General features: G+C 42.5%; 1 protein-coding gene across 1 annotated transcript in view; it reads right to left on the bottom strand.

Annotated features, from left to right (window-relative positions):
* PRKG2 (protein kinase cGMP-dependent 2) overlaps positions 1-18,213 on the bottom strand; it is a 138,936-nt gene that overhangs the window by 34,014 nt on the left and 86,709 nt on the right. The window contains exons 12-15 of the mRNA XM_075352421.1: positions 12,000-12,136; positions 8,955-9,044; positions 8,395-8,536; positions 6,020-6,183 (exon numbers count right to left, since the gene is read on the bottom strand). Coding sequence (XP_075208536.1) covers positions 6,020-6,183; positions 8,395-8,536; positions 8,955-9,044; positions 12,000-12,136 — 533 coding nt within the window. The remainder of the gene's footprint in view (positions 1-6,019; positions 6,184-8,394; positions 8,537-8,954; positions 9,045-11,999; positions 12,137-18,213) is intronic.

Here is an 18,213-nt window from a genome sequence, read left to right as displayed (position 1 = left end):
GAGAGAATTGCACTGCACTCGCGTTACACAAGTGTAATACGAGTGCAATGCGATGTTTCTCTTGCCCGATAGACTTGTATGGGTGCGAGTGGAACAGGATCGCATTCCACCCGCAGCATGCTGCGACTGTTTTCTTGGTCCGATTAGGGCTGAGAAAATAATCGCTCATGGGAGCGGATCCATAGAGTAATATTGGTACGAGTGGAATGCGATTTTTTTATCGCATTCCACTCGCACCGTTTTTCTCGCTGTGTATCCTAGGCCTAACCTCAGATGATGGTCACCCTTATGGAAGGTAGGAGAAATTGCATCCTGCCTAATAATGAAGATTAGAGGGAACAGGGATGTGCAGCTCCTCTTGTGGACACTATTCTAGTGGTAGGGAAGATTTCCATTGTAACAGTATTGGACATCAGGATAGGCTCTGAATGGACTTGCTGCATAGCACACCTCCCACATGCTGTTCTCTATCTGCTTTTATTAACCTGATTTGTGGAACATATGTTCAGAAAACATGTACTACCATCTGTCACTGTATAGCCTCTTGCTGTTTATTATTTATTACCATTTTCAATATTGTATGTGTTATAAATAATACCACAAAGCATTTGTTCATTACAACATTCGAACATGTTAGATTTTAATCTGATACGACTATTGGTAGATACTGGGAAGAGGATACACCACCTTTAGATATTGTCCTGCCATTGATGTTGGCAATGTATTTTGATTCTCTCTAAGCTCAGATTTATAGTCTTTATAAATGACTGTGTAGCGCCCCTGAGACTCTCAGGGCACTACAGGGAACTGCATCCTCTTGGGGATGCAGGACCTACCCCCTGGGACCTGGAACACCAGTGCCGATTTCATCCAAACACGACCAAAATCCTAGTTCACCACTCCAAACTGGGCATAGAGGGTTAACCATGTAAGTGGATGGTCACCATGGGAACGAGTCCCTGGGTATAGCCAGCCTGGTGGGAGGGGTCAGTCAGTAGTCGGTAGTGAGGAGAGAGTCGAGCAGCACACAGGAGAGGTGTGCGGACGTCCCTGAGCTGGGTCCGTGAAGCGGTGACCTGGAGGCACAGGAGAGAGCTTGCCAGGTTGGGTACCGGAGATACAGGCTGGGACCAAAGCACGAACGGGGCACAGGGACCTAGGTCAAGCGCAAGTTTTAGACTTTGGCAAATACCTGCGCGGTGAGGACACCTTCACGGACTTTACCGAACCAAATAATCTGGGGGCATCAGCAGTAAACTAGGATCGGGGTTCAGACACTTACCTCCCCACAGGGTCCGCACTGCCCGCCGTATGGAGAAGGAGACTGTACCCCATAAGGGACAGTCGGGGCCCCAGAATACTCCATGCTACAGGGACCTAATCAACAAAGAGTGCCAGGGAACGAGCAACCCGGGTCACTACATTGGCACTGGTCCTCCAAGGGACCTGAACCAGCAACCCCTGGGTCCACAGTAAGTAGAGACTGTTAAAGACAACCTGGTGAAGGGTCTGTTATTGCCCCGTTACATCTCCCAGGCACAGCCCTACCTGCGGAGGGCCTACCATCACAGCTGCCACTACCATCAGCCCTGGGAGTACCCACATTCAGCAGCAGCGGGTCTCCATCCTTAACCGCAACCAGCAGGTGGCATCACATGAAAAAAACTCTTAATTCCCCTGTAAATACTCGCATTAACAAGAGGGGCCCAGAGCACAGGATTGGGCAACGGCCACCAGAGTGACATTCCCACTTGTTACTGCCCGGGACCGAGTACCCCCTTCTCTGGGTGCTACAACTGTACTTTGCTAGAGGAAATTCTTCTAATTTATTACTCTATATAAACTCTTTACATATGTCACCTATTATGTCCAAAAGTAATTTATAGTGGTTGGGTACAAGTAAAAATACAGTTGAAGAGGACCTGTCATCAAGACAAAGTGTTCAGTTTTTGCCCTTATTTTATTCCCATTGCTGACCTCATTATTTTGTGTTTTTAATTTTTATGAATGGGCTCAGCTTAATGAGATGTTAATTGACATACTGGGTCCTCGTATGCCATTTGTAACAGGTCCCTTTCACTTGGACTTCTAATATGAGAGAAGTGTTCTGGTCCACTAAGGCGTTGTATCCAAACTATTAAAGACCATTAATGGCATCCATTTTTGCAAGTGATTACTAATTTCTATTTCACCATCATCCTCATAGCTAAAAGCGGACATAAAAGCCCCATAAAAGACAGTAAATTAGATGACTGTTCCTATAGTCTAATATCTATAGCTGAGTGTATGTATGTATGTATGTATGTATGTATGCATGTATGTATGTATGTATGTACAGTATGTATACTGTGTCCACCCATACCCTGTCCACCGCCATTACCTTGAGAACGGCAGCAGCTATAGGCATAGAAGTGGTATCTAGGTATAGTAAAGTAGCCATGCGCTACGCAATGAAACCACCTATAGCACCACCTGGTGGAAAACAACGGAGTTAGCATTTTTATCTCGAAAACGGAACGAGATAGAGAAAAAAAGTGAATTAAAAAATTGTAGGGCATCATCAATTCAATACGAATCGACACCTTGCATACAGAAATGCTATGATATGAAACCCATGACTTCCCCAAAACATTAAATGCTGGTCACGCATATGGCGCTCATGTAGCCTTGATGCTCAAAGTGGCCACCATCAGATGCAATGCACATCTGGACTCTGGACAGCATACTGTATCTTGCTGCACGTTGTGCAATATGGTAGGTGACATGTCTCACAAGCATCTGTGATACGTCGTCGTAGGTCCTGCAATGTTGATGGAGGGGTCGCATACAGTTAGGTCCAGAAATATTTGGACAGTGACACAATTTTCGCGAGTTGGGCTCTGCATGCCACCACATTGGATTTGAAATGAAACCTCTACAACAGAACTCAAGTGCAGATTGTAACGTTTAATTTGAAGGTTTGAACAAAAATATCTGATAGAAATTGTATGAATTGTACACATTTCTTTACAAACACTCCACATTTTAGGAGGTCAAAAGTAATTGGACAAATAAACCAAACCCAAACAAAATATTTTTATTTTCAATATTTTGTTGCGAATCCTTTGGAGGCAATCACTGCCTTAAGTCTGGAACCCATGGACATCACCAAACGCTGGGTTTCCTCCTTCTTAATGCTTTGCCAGGCCTTTACAGCCGCAGCCTTCAGGTCTTGCTTGTTTGTGGGTCTTTCCGTCTTAAGTCTGGATTTGAGCAAGTGAAATGCATGCTCAATTGGGTTAAGATCTGGTGATTGACTTGGCCATTGCAGAATGTTCCACTTTTTTGCACTCATGAACTCCTGGGTAGCTTTGGCTGTATGCTTGGGGTCATTGTCCATCTGTACTATGAAGCGCCGTCCGATCAACTTTGCGGCATTTGGCTGAATCTGGGCTGAAAGTATATCCCGGTACACTTCAGAATTCATCCGGCTACTCTTGTCTGCTGTTATGTCATCAATAAACACAAGTGACCCAGTGCCATTGAAAGCCATGCATGCCCATGCCATCACGTTGCCTCCACCATGTTTTACAGAGGATGTGGTGTGCCTTGGATCATGTGCCGTTCCCTTTCTTCTCCAAACTTTTTTCTTCCCATCATTCTGGTACAGGTTGATCTTTGTCTCATCTGTCCATAGAATACTTTTCCAGAACTGAGCTGGCTTCATGAGGTGTTTTTCAGCAAATTTAACTCTGGCCTGTCTATTTTTGGAATTGATGAATGGTTTGCATCTAGATGTGAACCCTTTGTATTTACTTTCATGGAGTTTTCTCTTTACTGTTGACTTAGAGACAGATACACCTACTTCACTGAGAGTGTTCTGGACTTCAGTTGATGTTGTGAACGGGTTCTTCTTCACCTAAGAAAGTATGCGGCGATCATCCACCACTGTTGTCATCCGTGGACGCCCAGGCCTTTTTGAGTTCCCAAGCTCACCAGTCAATTCCTTATTTCTCAGAATGTACCCGACTGTTGATTTTGCTACTCCAAGCATGTCTGCTATCTCTCTGATGGATTTTTTTTTTTTTTTCAGCCTCAGGATGTTCTGCTTCCCCTCAATTGAGAGTTCCTTAGACCGCATGTTGTCTGGTCACAGCAACAGCTTCCAAATGCAAAACCACACACCTGTAATCAACCCCAGACCTTTTAACTACTTCATTGATTACAGGTTAACGAGGGAGACGCCTTCAGAGTTAATTGCAGCCCTTAGAGTCCCTTGTGCAATTACTTTTGGTCCCTTGAAAAAGAGGAGGCTATGCATTACAGAGCTATGATTCCTAAACCCGTTCTCCGATTTGGATGTGAAAACTCTCATATTGCAGCTGGGAGTGTGCACTTTCAGCCCATATTATATATATAATTGTATTTCTGAACATGTTTTTGTAAACAGCTAAAATAACAAAACTTGTGTCACTGTCCAAATATTTCTGGACCTAACTGTACACCTGCTGTTTGATGTGACCTCACAGAAAGAAGTCCAATGGGGTCAGGTCAGGTGAGCGTGGAGGCCACTCCATGCAGCCACCATACCCAATGACTTGTAGGAAGGTCTTCATGAGGTATCACTTCACGTCCGCAGCCTTGTGAGTTTTACACGTTCTAATCATAGCATTTCTGTATACAAGGTACCGATTTGTATTGAATTGATGATGCCCTACAATTTTGTAATTCACTTTTTCTCTCTATCTCATTCCGTTTTCAAGATAAAAATGCTAACTCTGTTGTTTTCCACCAGGTGGCGCAATAGGTGGTTTCATTGCGTAACGCATGGCTACTTTACTATACCTAGACACCACTTCTCACGTTCTCAAGTTAATGACGGTGGACAGGATATAGGTGGACACACTGTATATGTGTGTATGTTCGGTAAAGGAATCCGCACCGTCGCATTTACAATCACAACATTTTCCACAGACACCTTATGTGACTCAGGGAGCGTCATAGACTATGTTTTGACAGGAAAATTGAACCCCGCGCGTTACAGTTACTCTGCAAAAAAACTGCCTCCATTAAAGTCAATAGAGCTGGGAGCTACAGGTCATTAATAGGAGCTGTGATTGGTTGCTATAGGTAACGATGGACATTCTTAGTATAAGAAGCTTATGTGTGAGGTAATATGATATTGGTGGACAGACGGATAGAGAAAGACAGACAGACAAGGAAAGAGACAGAGAGAGAGATAGACAGGGAAAGAGACAGACAGCAAAGTTAGACAGACAGAGAGACAAAGGCAAACAGGGAAAGAGACAGACAGGGAAAGAGACAGACAGGGAAAAAGACAGTGAAAGAGAGAGAGACAGGGAAAGAGATAGAGACAGGGAAAAAGACAGGGAAGAGACAGAGACAGGGAAAGAGACAGAGATAAGGAAAGGGACAGAGAAAGAGACAGGGAAAGATACAGAGCCAGACAGACACAGAGATAGAGACAGACAGACACAGAGATAGAGAGATACAGACAGATACAGACACAGAGATTGAGAGAGACAGCCAGACACAGACAGACACAGAAAGAGAGAGACAGACAGACACAGACAGACCCAGAGATAGACAGAGAGATAAACAAAGACAGAGAGATAAACACAGATAGACAGACAGAGACAGACATGGATAAAGACAGAGACAGACATGTAGAGAGACAGACAGACACAGAGAGACAGATAGAGACAGAGAGGGAAAGAGACAGACAGAGAGACAGTCACACAGAGACAGACAGAGACAGAAAGGGAAAGAGACAGACAGAGAGACAGACACACAGACACAGACAGTGAAAGAGACAGACACACAGACAGAGACAGACACAGAGACAGACACAGAGACAGACACAGAGAAAGACAGACAGAAAGAGACAGACAGAGAGACAGACAGATACAGACAGACAGAGACAGACACACAGACAGACAGAGACTGGGAAAGAGATAGTTACTATCCCGGGCAACGCCGGGTAGTACAGCTAAGTAATGTATAATACAGAAAAACGTACCTTCCTGTAAGCAATTCATATAGCAGTATTCCGAGTGACCAGAAATCCACACTAAAACTGTGACCTTTGTTTAAAATTACTTCCGGAGCCACGTATTCTGGTGTTCCACAAAATGTCCATGTTTTTTGGCCAGGAAATATTTTCTTTGCAAATCCAAAATCAACCTAAAACATAAAACTGTTTAGAACTACTAAGGTGCTTTTTTATCAGAATAACCAATCCCAACATCACTAGTTTGTCTCATGTGTGCATATAGTGGTATTGTGTTATGAAACAGGATGCAAATTGCTCAAATTGTTTACTGTTTAACCCACTGGCAGACATAGACAGAAAAGGGCCCCCATGCAAGAACAATATATAGGCCCTTTGCAACACAAGAGCTCATAAAAATGCAACATTGCACCTACTTTGGAGGTGGAAATGGGCCCTATTACTTTTTGGGCCCCTGTTTACCCCTGGTTTAACCCCTTATAGGTGCATGTCTTTCACATCTTGAAAATATAAGGTATTGGATACCTGTTTGTCCCTAAAGAACTGTTCCAGTGCTAAGAAATGCAACTCTGGTATATGCTAACGAAGCTGAAAATGCATTGTGACAGGCTGATAGACAGTAGATATATTGGTCTTTTTTTTTATACCCTGCCCGCCAAACACCTTTGTCTTTGTGATTGAAAACCCAACTCTCCGACAGCCAAACCCTCATGCAGCAGTTGGCAGACCAGTGACTTGAGAGGAGGTTGTCCCAGGGTCAGGAGTGATGAAGACTGGTACACTTACTGTGCATTGGCCCCACCCCAATGCACTTCCAGCCTCCTTAGCACATACGTTAAGTACAGGATTTTTCAGCAGTGCTTTGAGTCCATATAGGTATCTTTTACCTTAAAATTTAAGACTTGCAAGGCCGTGTATTCTGGTGGCAGCTGGAGAGCTTATGTTGATGAAAGGTTCCCTAACAGATACAGATTTTTTTCTCTTTTTTTGATTACCGGATTCTGATACACATAACCTTTTCTATCAGCATAGTTGTATGAAGGTTTGATTTTTAAGGGACAGATTATATTTCTTTATGGTACCATCTTGGATACGTATAATATACTCTCTTGGGACATATGACCTCTGCATGATGGAAAGACATGCCATGAATTTAGTATTGTCTATGTCTGATACATTCTGAAGACTCAAAGCAAAAAAATGAGAAACACGAAGGTTAAGGCAGTCATGCTGTGATAGTATGGTTCACGCACAAGTAATACCATGAGACATTAATGAGACTCACCAACTTTCATGGTAACTATCTCTTTGTCTAAGGACCTAGATCCGGTTACTGTTGACCATAACATCTAAGGGGCTAAAGAGTTAGTCCACAGCTGCTCACTTTCGAAATCATAATCTATAAAAATCTGGTAATCTGAGCGCCTCTACGTTTTAGACACCTGCCGGGTTGCAAGCACAATACCTTATTAGGCTATGTACCCACGGGACAATGTACCCACGGATATTTTCGCAGGTTTGTCCGCAGATTTCCCGCAGCTGCTCCCCGGAATCCGCAGCTATCCATTGCTGCAGGTTCCGAGCATTTTTGTTGCGCTAAACCTGCAGGACAGGGGCGGAAATACCTGCGGAATTCCCGCCTTGTATCTCCATACTGGAGAAGCGGGAATTCTGCATATATTTCCGCATATATAATTGACAAGCAGTTACGTGCGGCTGCGGGACATCCGCAGCATTTTCAACAGCCGCACATACTGCACCATTGATACAGCACTCCCCAAATCCCATAGGATAACATGGGGAGTGTCTGTACTTGTGCAAACTTGCAGATTTATCTTGAAAATACAGATAAATCCGCAGGTTTTCCGCGGCAAAATCCGCGGGTACATTGTCCCGTGGGCACGTTGGCCCGTGGGCACATAGCCTTAGACTAGAACATGGTGCGCGATACCTATGCTCATCCCATAAGTGAGCAGTGAAGGAATAACCCATAAAACAATTTATCTCCAACCTCAGTCACTGCAGCAAAGTGTAAGCTATAAATATAGTTGTCTTGTGGATACATCTCCCGTGATTGTGTCATTCCATTTGAGCTACATGTTGCCTATTGTTACGTACATGTTGTCAATACCATAAATGTAAGTTGCATTAATGGACACAGACAGAAAAGGCCCCTTGTATAAAAATAGTGCATGGGTCCATTGCAGTTCGATAACTCATCAAAATGCACAATTCCACCTACTTTGGAAGTAGGAAAGGTCCCCCCTTACCTCTTAAGTCCCTGGAAAAAAAATACATTTCTATCTCTCCTACAGCCCTTGTAAAACACTGGCAGGATGGCTGTCTAGATTTACAGCTCTTAACCAATTCTATAGTATACCTACCAGTTTGACGTAGCCTTCAGTGTCAAGTAGTAAGTTCTCTGGCTTTAAATCTCGATACATGACACCTATCTGATGTAGATACTCAAAAGCTTCAGCCACACATCCAATGCAGAATCTAGCAGTCGTCTCATCAAAACTCCCTCTGGAATAAAGAGTTGACATCTTCCATGTGAGTATAAAATGTTTTCAATTTCCGGCATCATGTTGGCATTATACTGTACATGTGCCACATTGACAGTGTTTTAAGCATATTGGTTTTGAGTGCCCACATAGTGATTCTGTGAAATGTAAAATTTGGTCAGATATTAGAAGCTTTTCATTCTCTCTTCCAATAACACTTAATTAAAAAATAAAAGCCTTCTTTGATCATTTATATGTAGCTGAGTCGGTTACTGCTCAGGCTTTATGTTAACAGGGGCACAGATTTTGGTAGAATTTAATATACAAGTATGCTTGCTGTGGTTTGAGCTAAAAAAATTTAATAAATTAACTCATTATATTATCTATTGTTAATATCAATACAGTAAGGTAAATGAAAAGGTAATTAAAGAAACTTTTACCTATCTCTCAAGATGCTCCATAGTTCTCCTCCCAAACATGCTTCAAGTAGCATGTACACATATTTTTCGTCTTTAAAAGTGCGGTATAACCTGAAAAAGGTTTGTACTCATCAACAATATGAAAAAAGGCTAAATAGAAAGCACAAGATACAATATGCACAAAGTACATCAGTTCTGCTTTCCTTAGGGTACTTTCACACTTGCGTTGTTTGGCAGCCGTCGCAATCCGACGCTTTGGGAAAAAGCACAATCCGTGCGCTGTTTCCCATTGACATTTATTGACGACGCATTGCGACGGATGGCCTTGTGTCGTATCCGCCGGCCAACGTTGCGTTGCATCCGCCGGGTGGAAAGAACGCAGAGTGTAGCGTTTTTCTGCGCTTCCCAAAGCGTCAAAACAACGCAATGTGCTGGATTCCGTCGGCTTCCATCATTTTTATAATGGAAGCCTATGGTGGCGGAATCCGGCGGAATCCGTTATTTGACAGATTCCTGTGACGGATCCGTCTTTGCACAACTGCGCATGCTCAGTTGAGTAAATTGCTGAAAAAAAAGCTACAATGGATTGCGTTGTTTTGCAGGATCTGTCGCATCAGTTGTGCCACTATATGCAACGCATCCGTTACATCCGTCACACAACGCAATGCGACGGATACCGTACAACGCAAGTGTGAAACTAGCCTTAAGGCCGCTTTACATGCTACGACATCGCTAAAGCGAATGCTAGCGATGTCGCAGCATGTAAAGCGGCCTTTACTCTGTGGTTGACAGTGGTAAACACAGAAAGCATAGGCTAAAAAGCTGTGTGCGCGTCAGGACCTGGACCCCTCACCAATCTGCAGACCATTAATCCCTTCACTTCAGGGCAATTTTCAATTTTTTCGTTTTTCTACTCCCCTTATTCCAAGAGGCAGAACTTTTTTATTTTCTTTATCAATATTAGCAAATGAGGGCTTGTTTTTTGCGGGACGAGTTATACTTTTGAATGTCATCATTCATTCTGCCCCATAATATACTGGAAATTAGGAAAAAAATTCCAAGTGCAGTGAAATTGCAAAAAAGTGAAATTGCACGATTGTTGTTTGGGTTTATTATATACCATGTTTACTATATAGTAAAAATGTCCTAGTAATATGATTCACCAGGTCAGTACAAGCAAGAAGATACCAAACATTTATAGGTTTACTTCTATCTAAGTAGTAAATAAAAATTCAGAAGTTTGTAAAAAAAAAATATAAAAGAATTGCGCTTTTGTGTCCATTTTCCAAGACCCGTAGCGTTTTCATTTTTCATGAATTTGGGGCTCCGTGAAGACTTATTTATTGTGTCTTGAGCTGACATTTTTAATACCAGTTTTGAGTAGATGCGATGTATTGTTTGCTTGTTTTTGCTGCAATGTTGCAGCAACCAAAAAAGCGTAATTCTGGATATTGATTTTTTTTCTCGCTACAGCCTTTACCGATCAGATTAGTTGATTTTATATTTTGATAGATCGAGCATTTCTGAACACGGCAATACCAAATATGTGTATTTTTTTGTTGTTTTATTTTCAATGAGGCAAAAGGAGGGTGATTTGAACTTTTAAGGGTTTTTTTCATATTTTTTAAAAACTCTTTTTTTACATTTGTTATTGAATTTACTAGTCCCCTTACTGGACTTATGCCTGGACTGTCCGATCACTTCTGCTGATCAGAGCAATGCTTCAGCATCAATCTGAGCAGCAGAAATGCAAGTGTTGGCGCTCTGCCGGCATTTACAGGAAGTGAGTCATGAAAGCAACAGGGGCCATTAACTGACCCCGTACTGTCATGACAACCTATTGGTGCCCCATGATCGTGAGCTGCACATCTACTGATCAGATCAGCAGACATGTGCAGGGAATAATGTGTGCTTAATGATGGAGCAACTTCTTTATTTTAGGTACTTTAACCTCGCAACGACCACCGATATGCCTTTTAACGACAGTCGTTGAGGGTCCTTATTCCTCAGTGCTGATTTTTAAAGTAGGTAGATAGCGGTTAGTAAATCAAACCTGCTTTCCATATATGGCATACAGGTCACCCGGTAATACCAGATGACTGTGTCTCTGGGCTTAGCTGGGAAAGACAGGAGATATTTTGTCTCTGTATGAGATGTTCTGGAGAAGCTGAGGGGGAAGGTAAGGGAGCAGCCATAGTTCTTGTGTATATATATATCAGAACCCAGAGCCTCAGTTACAGTTAATTGTGTGGTCAGAATTGTGTTGACCAGGAGAAAAAGAAGCTAAGGAATCACTGCATCTGATGTATAATCACATTACTACCCTGGAAAGTAACTGTAAGTGCTGTATAGGAATTGAGCCTGTGTGAAGGCGTCATTCACCTGACTGTACTTACGTAAGCTTCCAATAAGTAAATGTGTTGTTTTCTACCGCACCACTGACTTCCATGTTTTCTGGACTAATCGCAGTGCACCACATAATACCACACTGCCAAGAAACAGGGGTAAATTGATTACCCCTTAGTATCAAAAACTATATTTCTTTATATTTTCTTCTTTTTGTTTCTGCCATGGTGGCATAGTAACTACTGCAGACCACATGGTCCACGGTACACAACAACTTTATGGATGTGAGAAGTGCAATGACCCCAAGGGCTGGTTGTGACCACAAGTCTCAACTTAAAGTGAACAGGCCATGAGCTGCAGCTCACGACAAGGTAAAGAACAGACAGCGCTGAGGATCTGACGACCAGCTAGCTGCGGAGGGGTCGGACAGGGGAGCAGTGAGATGAGCATACATTTTTTTACATCTTATGTTTGTTATTCTCTGGGTTCTGAAGAGACCGCAGAGCATAATAAAGGACATTCAATTGGCAGAAAGAACCTGTGAATTGAATTTCCTGGGAAGATCTGTATGGATTTGGTGAATTCAAATTTTCTCAGCTCTCCTCTCATATCTACCTGCAACATATAAAATACTGCTAAAATTTTCAATACCCTTTAAGTCATGTAAGTCATACCATAGATAAACTAATCTGTACACACTGATTGCTATATCATACTTACTTCACTACGAATGGAGAACAAGCTTCTTTTAAAATGTTCTTTTCTGAGTGTATGTGTTCTTGTTGCCTATTATCCACAATGTGTTTCTTCTTAATGCATTTAATAGCAAATGCTAAGGAGTCATTTTTCACTTTGACCTACACCCCCCCAAATAAAACAAAAAACACTGATCATTTGTATAATCACCAAAGTTGAATAATATTCTCACATAAATGTATGTTATATTTTGTGTGTAATTTTTATTGTGGGTACACTTCAACTGTGACAGACAGAATTGAAAAAAAATCCAGAAAATCACATTGTATGATTTTTAAATACTATTGATTTTTAAATACTATATACTATATTTGCATTTCATTGCATGAAATAAATATTTGGTACAATAGAAAAACAGGACTTAATATTTGGTACAGAAATCTATCAAATCAATCAAATACTTATTTTCCACATTGTAAATACTGTATATGATGTATCAAAATATGAAACGATTTATGCAAAAATGGACCTGGTGTCCTGTAGTGCTGAGCATCTTTTTTTTAGAAAGGTTTTAAAACATACAGTGCTGAGCATAAATGAGTACACCCCAACGGGTTTGTGAGACAACCTTTAGTTTACTTTCAGAATCAATATTATCTATAGGATACTATACTAGAACATTTTCCCACGAATGTCAGCCATTAATTGCAAACAAAAATTAGTATAAAATCATCATCTGGTGAAAAAAAAAAAAAATCAGCATACAAAATAAAATATGTGTATAGGAGATTTTTAAATCATTGCATTCTTATTTTATTTACATATAATACAGCATCAAATTTTTTTGGAATTTTTTTGTACTATATCAATGTAGCTATGTACAGTTGCATATGTATGACATTCACTTTCACTGCAGTTGAGACAGGATGGGTGCTTTATATTGCTTGGGTCTTGGGTTCAAGTCTTATCAACAACAATATCTGTATGGCGTTCTACCACTTTTTGCATTGGGGTTCCTGAATGTACTCCAGTTTCCAACCGCCAATAATATACTATCAGAGGATTAAATTCTCAATATAAACTCATTAGCCAGATCAGACACCCCATACTTTGCACTGACGAGGGGCAAGCACCCCGAAACACCGTGTCTGCAAATTGGGATTCTGATCTGGCATATATATCCTAAGTTATATGTAAAGGATTGTTAGAAATCCACATTTAACTTTTAGGATAACTACTTCCAATAGGTGGCGCTGCGCTAGAGTGTGTCTCCTGTCCTGGAGAGATAATTTCAATATAAACTCTAGCATTTCAAGAGTATAAATTTTTTCAATAGGAAATTAAAAAAAAAAAAAAAGCTAGCAAATTTAGCTGCTCAAACAAAAATTGCCAACACCATTAAAATAACCCCCCCCCAAATTTTCAGAAACCACATCAATGCTAAAAGGAAAAAAGGATGGTATAAGCTCCATAAAAGATTATAACAGGCTAATCATAGAGGACAAAGAAAAGGTTGAGATATTAAACAGGCACTTTTCACTGGTGTTCACCAAAGAACTGACTGTTCCAAGGATCATTAAACAAGACAAAAATAAAAGTCCCTAAAATGGACATAGTGCCATATCCGGCAGCATGGTTGCTGCTACTTGGTTTATCTAGCCACAATGGATAATTATCGGCCTCCTGATGAACCAGATTTGTTGGGGAAATGCGTTGAGGCTTGAGGCGATGATAAGATAAGTTATCATACAGGCTGTCTCTGCTTATGTTGTGGTACTCATAGAGAATGCTGGGAACCTCCTAATAATTTTGGGGGGTTTTGTGAACCCGGTTATTGCACTTATATCACTTTATGTAATGTACACTGCACTTTATCTTTATTTGTAGGGGTTTTCAGGGTAATAGTAGGGACAACCGTCAGTGAGTGGGGGCGTCATATCGTACATTTAGGGGGTGAGTAGGGCACAGTCGGGAGCATATATTGTAGGGATTTATTTCCTCCTCTCCACTGTGCACCGGTTTGTTATATTATTTTGTATTGTGGTTACGGACCATTTAAATAATATCATTAAATGTTCTGTTTTAGTTAGGGATCTATGCTTTTGTGTCTGATACCTGATAACTAGATTTTAAGATTTAGTTTTTAGTCCTCTTAGGGAACTTGAACCAGTGATCACCAGATAATTGTTTCTATATACTGTAATACTACTGCATTACTATGGCTTTAGCTTCACAGGAGTCCCAACATGGCAGCCATTGGAGCTTTCAGCAGGCAACCTTTAATATAGCATCACCACCCACGGTCACGTCTCAGGGAAGGCAAATGGGTGCCTGAAATGGTATGCCCCCTTAAATGTCGCTGTCAGATATTGAACCATGCAGTCTTCGCTCCTGAGCGTGCTCGATACACCCGAACTCATGTACAGTGGATGTTTGGAAGAGGTTAATAAGAAATTTACCAACCAAATATTTGGGGTATACTAGTTATTTTGAAGTTCATGTACATTTTAGATCTATATGTCTGGGGATTTTTCCAGTGTATACTGGGAACAAAAGATCATCACAAACTTGTTATGAACTGAACCTAAGACTGGGGTCACACAGTATCCGATGTGAGAGCATCCAATGCAATTTGCTAATAGCACTCAGCTCAAACTCTGCTGCGAGTGTGATCCGAGTGTCATTTACTGTTACCCAATACTCTCGCATGGGAACCGAATCACAGGTGTGGAGAAGATGGAGAGATTAGTCTCTCCATCGTATGTCTCCGTGTATATCAGAATGATGACAACCAAGCTCAGGCCGATGTCTCCCCTTCCCTCCTAGACCTGCATCGGTGCAAGAGAGCCGAGATAACAACCATGCTGCTTTTTTTCTCCTCTGTCCAACAAGAGCTAAGGAAAAACTTTCAGAACTTGCGTGCATCATTGACTAACATTGGTCCGAGTGCAATGCGAGATTTTCTTGCATTGGCCTCGTCCAATTTATACACTCATGTGAGTGAGCCCCACAGGTTAATTCTGTTGTGACAAGTGGGGAGCACCGTACATCATTTCCAACACTTTCAGTGTGCTTTCTGTGGAGACCCGGGGGTCAGTGGATGCTCTTGTCCGCTGGCCCGGCCGACTTTAGAAAGACAGCATGGCCCAGGCTTCATCCCAACTGAACGCCTGACCTCCTTAATCATGGGCGGAACACTACTCAGACAACACAGGGTGAGAGAATCACAATATTAAGACTTTATTGAATCCCCAAACAATTACTGGCATATGGCACATAACCAGCAAAGCCACAGAATGTAACCGGCAACAGTTTCTCACCCTTCCGCTGGCTCACCAGGGATTAGAATTTCCGTGCCTCAGAGCTTCCAGGGCTACTTACTCCAAACGAGCAGCACCCCGCTTTCGGTGGGCACTCACCGAGAATGGAATAATGCCAGATTTAGGAAGCTGGCTGAGGATCGCAAAGCCTTTAGTAAGGTGACTGGATTATCCCAAGTTGAATTCCTTCCTTTGGTAGTCTTTGATATCTCAGCCGAATCTTTGCATTCAATGCTGAAGTCCATGTAGTATTATAATCCAGGTTCAGCTATGGTTTTCCAATTGGATCCGCAGATCCTAGATTGGTATCATGTAGCAAGAGTCAACCCGGGCAATGGACAGTCCTTCTTATACCCCTGAGCTCTCCATACAGACCACCGGGGTCTTCACAATTGGTGGATAAGGCTGGGCTCTTATTGGTTAGATCTCAAGCCATATACAAAATATCCCCAGCAGTAATGGTCTCTGACAGAGATGAGGGAGAAACAGCCAAGCCACATCGCATCCAAATACACATAGCAATACAATGGAGGTTCGCACAATTGATTTGTCTGGGTTTCTGATCCTCTCTGGCCAAGGTAATTATACGAGTTAACAAGAACTTTAACAATAGACTCCTGAGTCAGAAACAATGAGGTGTATATCCCCAGTTTATAAACAAAATATCTTCATGTCCGGCTAAGTTTTAAGAAACTTAACTCATGCTAGGCACTGACAGAGTCCCTGTCGTCACATTCCTCCCCCTTCTTAATATTAGCCAGACAGGATAGGCTCATCCTTCTCCACCTGACGGGAAAGACCATCTGCGTTTCCATTGTTCTTGCCATGTTTATGGGAGATGGAAAAATTGTAGCATTGGAACGCCAGACTCCACATGAGCAAGCGTCCATTGTCCTCGGCAGTGCGATTTAGCCAACTCAATGGATTGTGGTCAGTGAGGACTGTGAACTCATTGCCATAGAGGTAGGGCTGAAATTTATTCAGGCCCCGACTATGGCCAGACATTCTTTTTCTATGGTGGTGTAAGCCCTCTCTCGGTCCAACAGTAAGGTAAGCTATTGGATGTTCGTCACCATTATCCCCCACTTGGCTAAGTACAGCTCCTAGTCCTGTGTCTGATGCGTCTGTTTGGATGATGAACCTGCGACGGAAGTGAGGAGCAGTCAGGACTGGGCTCTGGGCCAGCCGATCTTTCAACTGGAGGAATGCAATTTCACATTCTGGGGTCCAGATAAGATTACGGGCATATCTTTTGGTTGTGAGGTCAGTGAGCGTTTTTGCTATGGTACTGTAATTGGGGATAAACTTTCGATAATAGCTTGCGGTTCCTAGGAACGCGCAGACCTGTTTTTGGTTTACCGGGCATTGGAAACCGTGTAATGGCTTCTGCTTTTGCAGGTTCGGAACGAATGCACTCACTTCTCTCCCGATGTCCCAGGTATAGCACTTCGGCGATCCCCATTTGGCATTTGTCAGGTCGAATGGTAAGCTGGGCTTTGGCTACCCTCTGCAGCACCTGGGACATGTGCTGAAGATGTTCTTCTCAAGTGTCTCTGAAGATAGCGATGTCATCCAAATAGGCCTGGGCATAACCCTGACATCCCTCCAGTAAATGGACTACCATCTTTTGGAAGGTAGCTGGGGAGTTCTTCATCCCAAAAGGCATGCTGATAAACTCAAATAGGCCAAAAGGGGTTATGAAGGCCAATTTCTCTTGAGTTTTTGTGAGTGGGATCTGCCAGTATACCTTGCTCAAATCGAGGGTAGATATAAACCGAAATCCCCCTAACCTATCCAGTAGTTCATCCACAGGGACCATGGGGTAAGCATCTGTAATCGTGACCTCATTGAGCCATCTATAGTCCACACAGAAACTAGTACTCTTGTCCTTTTTTGGCACCAACACAACACTGGCAGCCCATGGGCTATAGGAGGGAACTATGACTCTCATATTTAACATGTCATCCACCTCGGCCTTCATCATTGCCAACACAGGAGGGGTCACCATGTAGGCGCGTTGTCTTAGTGGAGTGGCTGCCCCTGTGTTGACATGATGCTGGACCAGGGGGTTTTACCAGGCTGACTAGTGAACAGGGATTCATATGTTCCGAGAATGTCTGATATCTGTCGCTTCTGTGATGGACAATGCTGTTCTCCCAGTGACACATCTTTTACCCCCATTGCCCTTTTGGAGTCCACTAATAGGTCTGGGATCTGGTCCAACTCTGGGTCGTCTAACTCTGGACAACAAACTGCTAAATTGGTGACCTCTCGTTCCTCATAAGCTTTTAGCCTGTTGATGTGGTAAGTACGCTCACGAACACCTGCTCCATCCAGTTCCATGGTGTAGTCAGTATTGCCACATTTCATGGTAATGGTGAATGGACCCGCCCACATGGCTTGCAGTTTGCTTTTCCGTACCAATACGAGTACTAGGACTTTCTGTCCACAGGCAAATTCTAGGGGTCGGGCAGTGCGATCGTAACATTGTTTTTGCCTTTCCTGAGCCACTTCTAAATTCCTGTGGGCTTGTAATCCAGGTTCAGCTATGGTTTGCCAATCGGATCCGCAGATCCTAGATTGGTATCATGTAGCAAGAGTCAACCCGGGCAATGGACAGTCCTCCTTCTTATATCCCTGAGCTCTCCATACAGACCACCGGGATCTTCACAATTGGTGGATAAGGCTGGATATTGACTAGATCTCAAGCCATATACAAAATATCCCCAGCAGTAATGGTCTCTGACAGAGATGAGGGAGAAATAGCCAAGCCACATTGCATCCAAGTACACATAGCAATACAATGGAGGTTCGCACAATTGATTTGTCTGGGTATCTGATCCTCTCTGGCCAAGGTAATTACACGAGTCAACAAGAACTTTAAAGGCCCAGTCACACTAAATAACTTACCAGCGATC

The sequence above is a fragment of the Anomaloglossus baeobatrachus genome, chromosome 1 (genome assembly GCF_048569485.1).
Source record: "Anomaloglossus baeobatrachus isolate aAnoBae1 chromosome 1, aAnoBae1.hap1, whole genome shotgun sequence".
NCBI classification, from domain to species: Eukaryota; Metazoa; Chordata; class Amphibia; order Anura; family Aromobatidae; genus Anomaloglossus; species Anomaloglossus baeobatrachus.
Note: the sequence above shows the minus strand (reverse complement) of the source record. Positions and strands in the feature narration are given on the sequence as shown.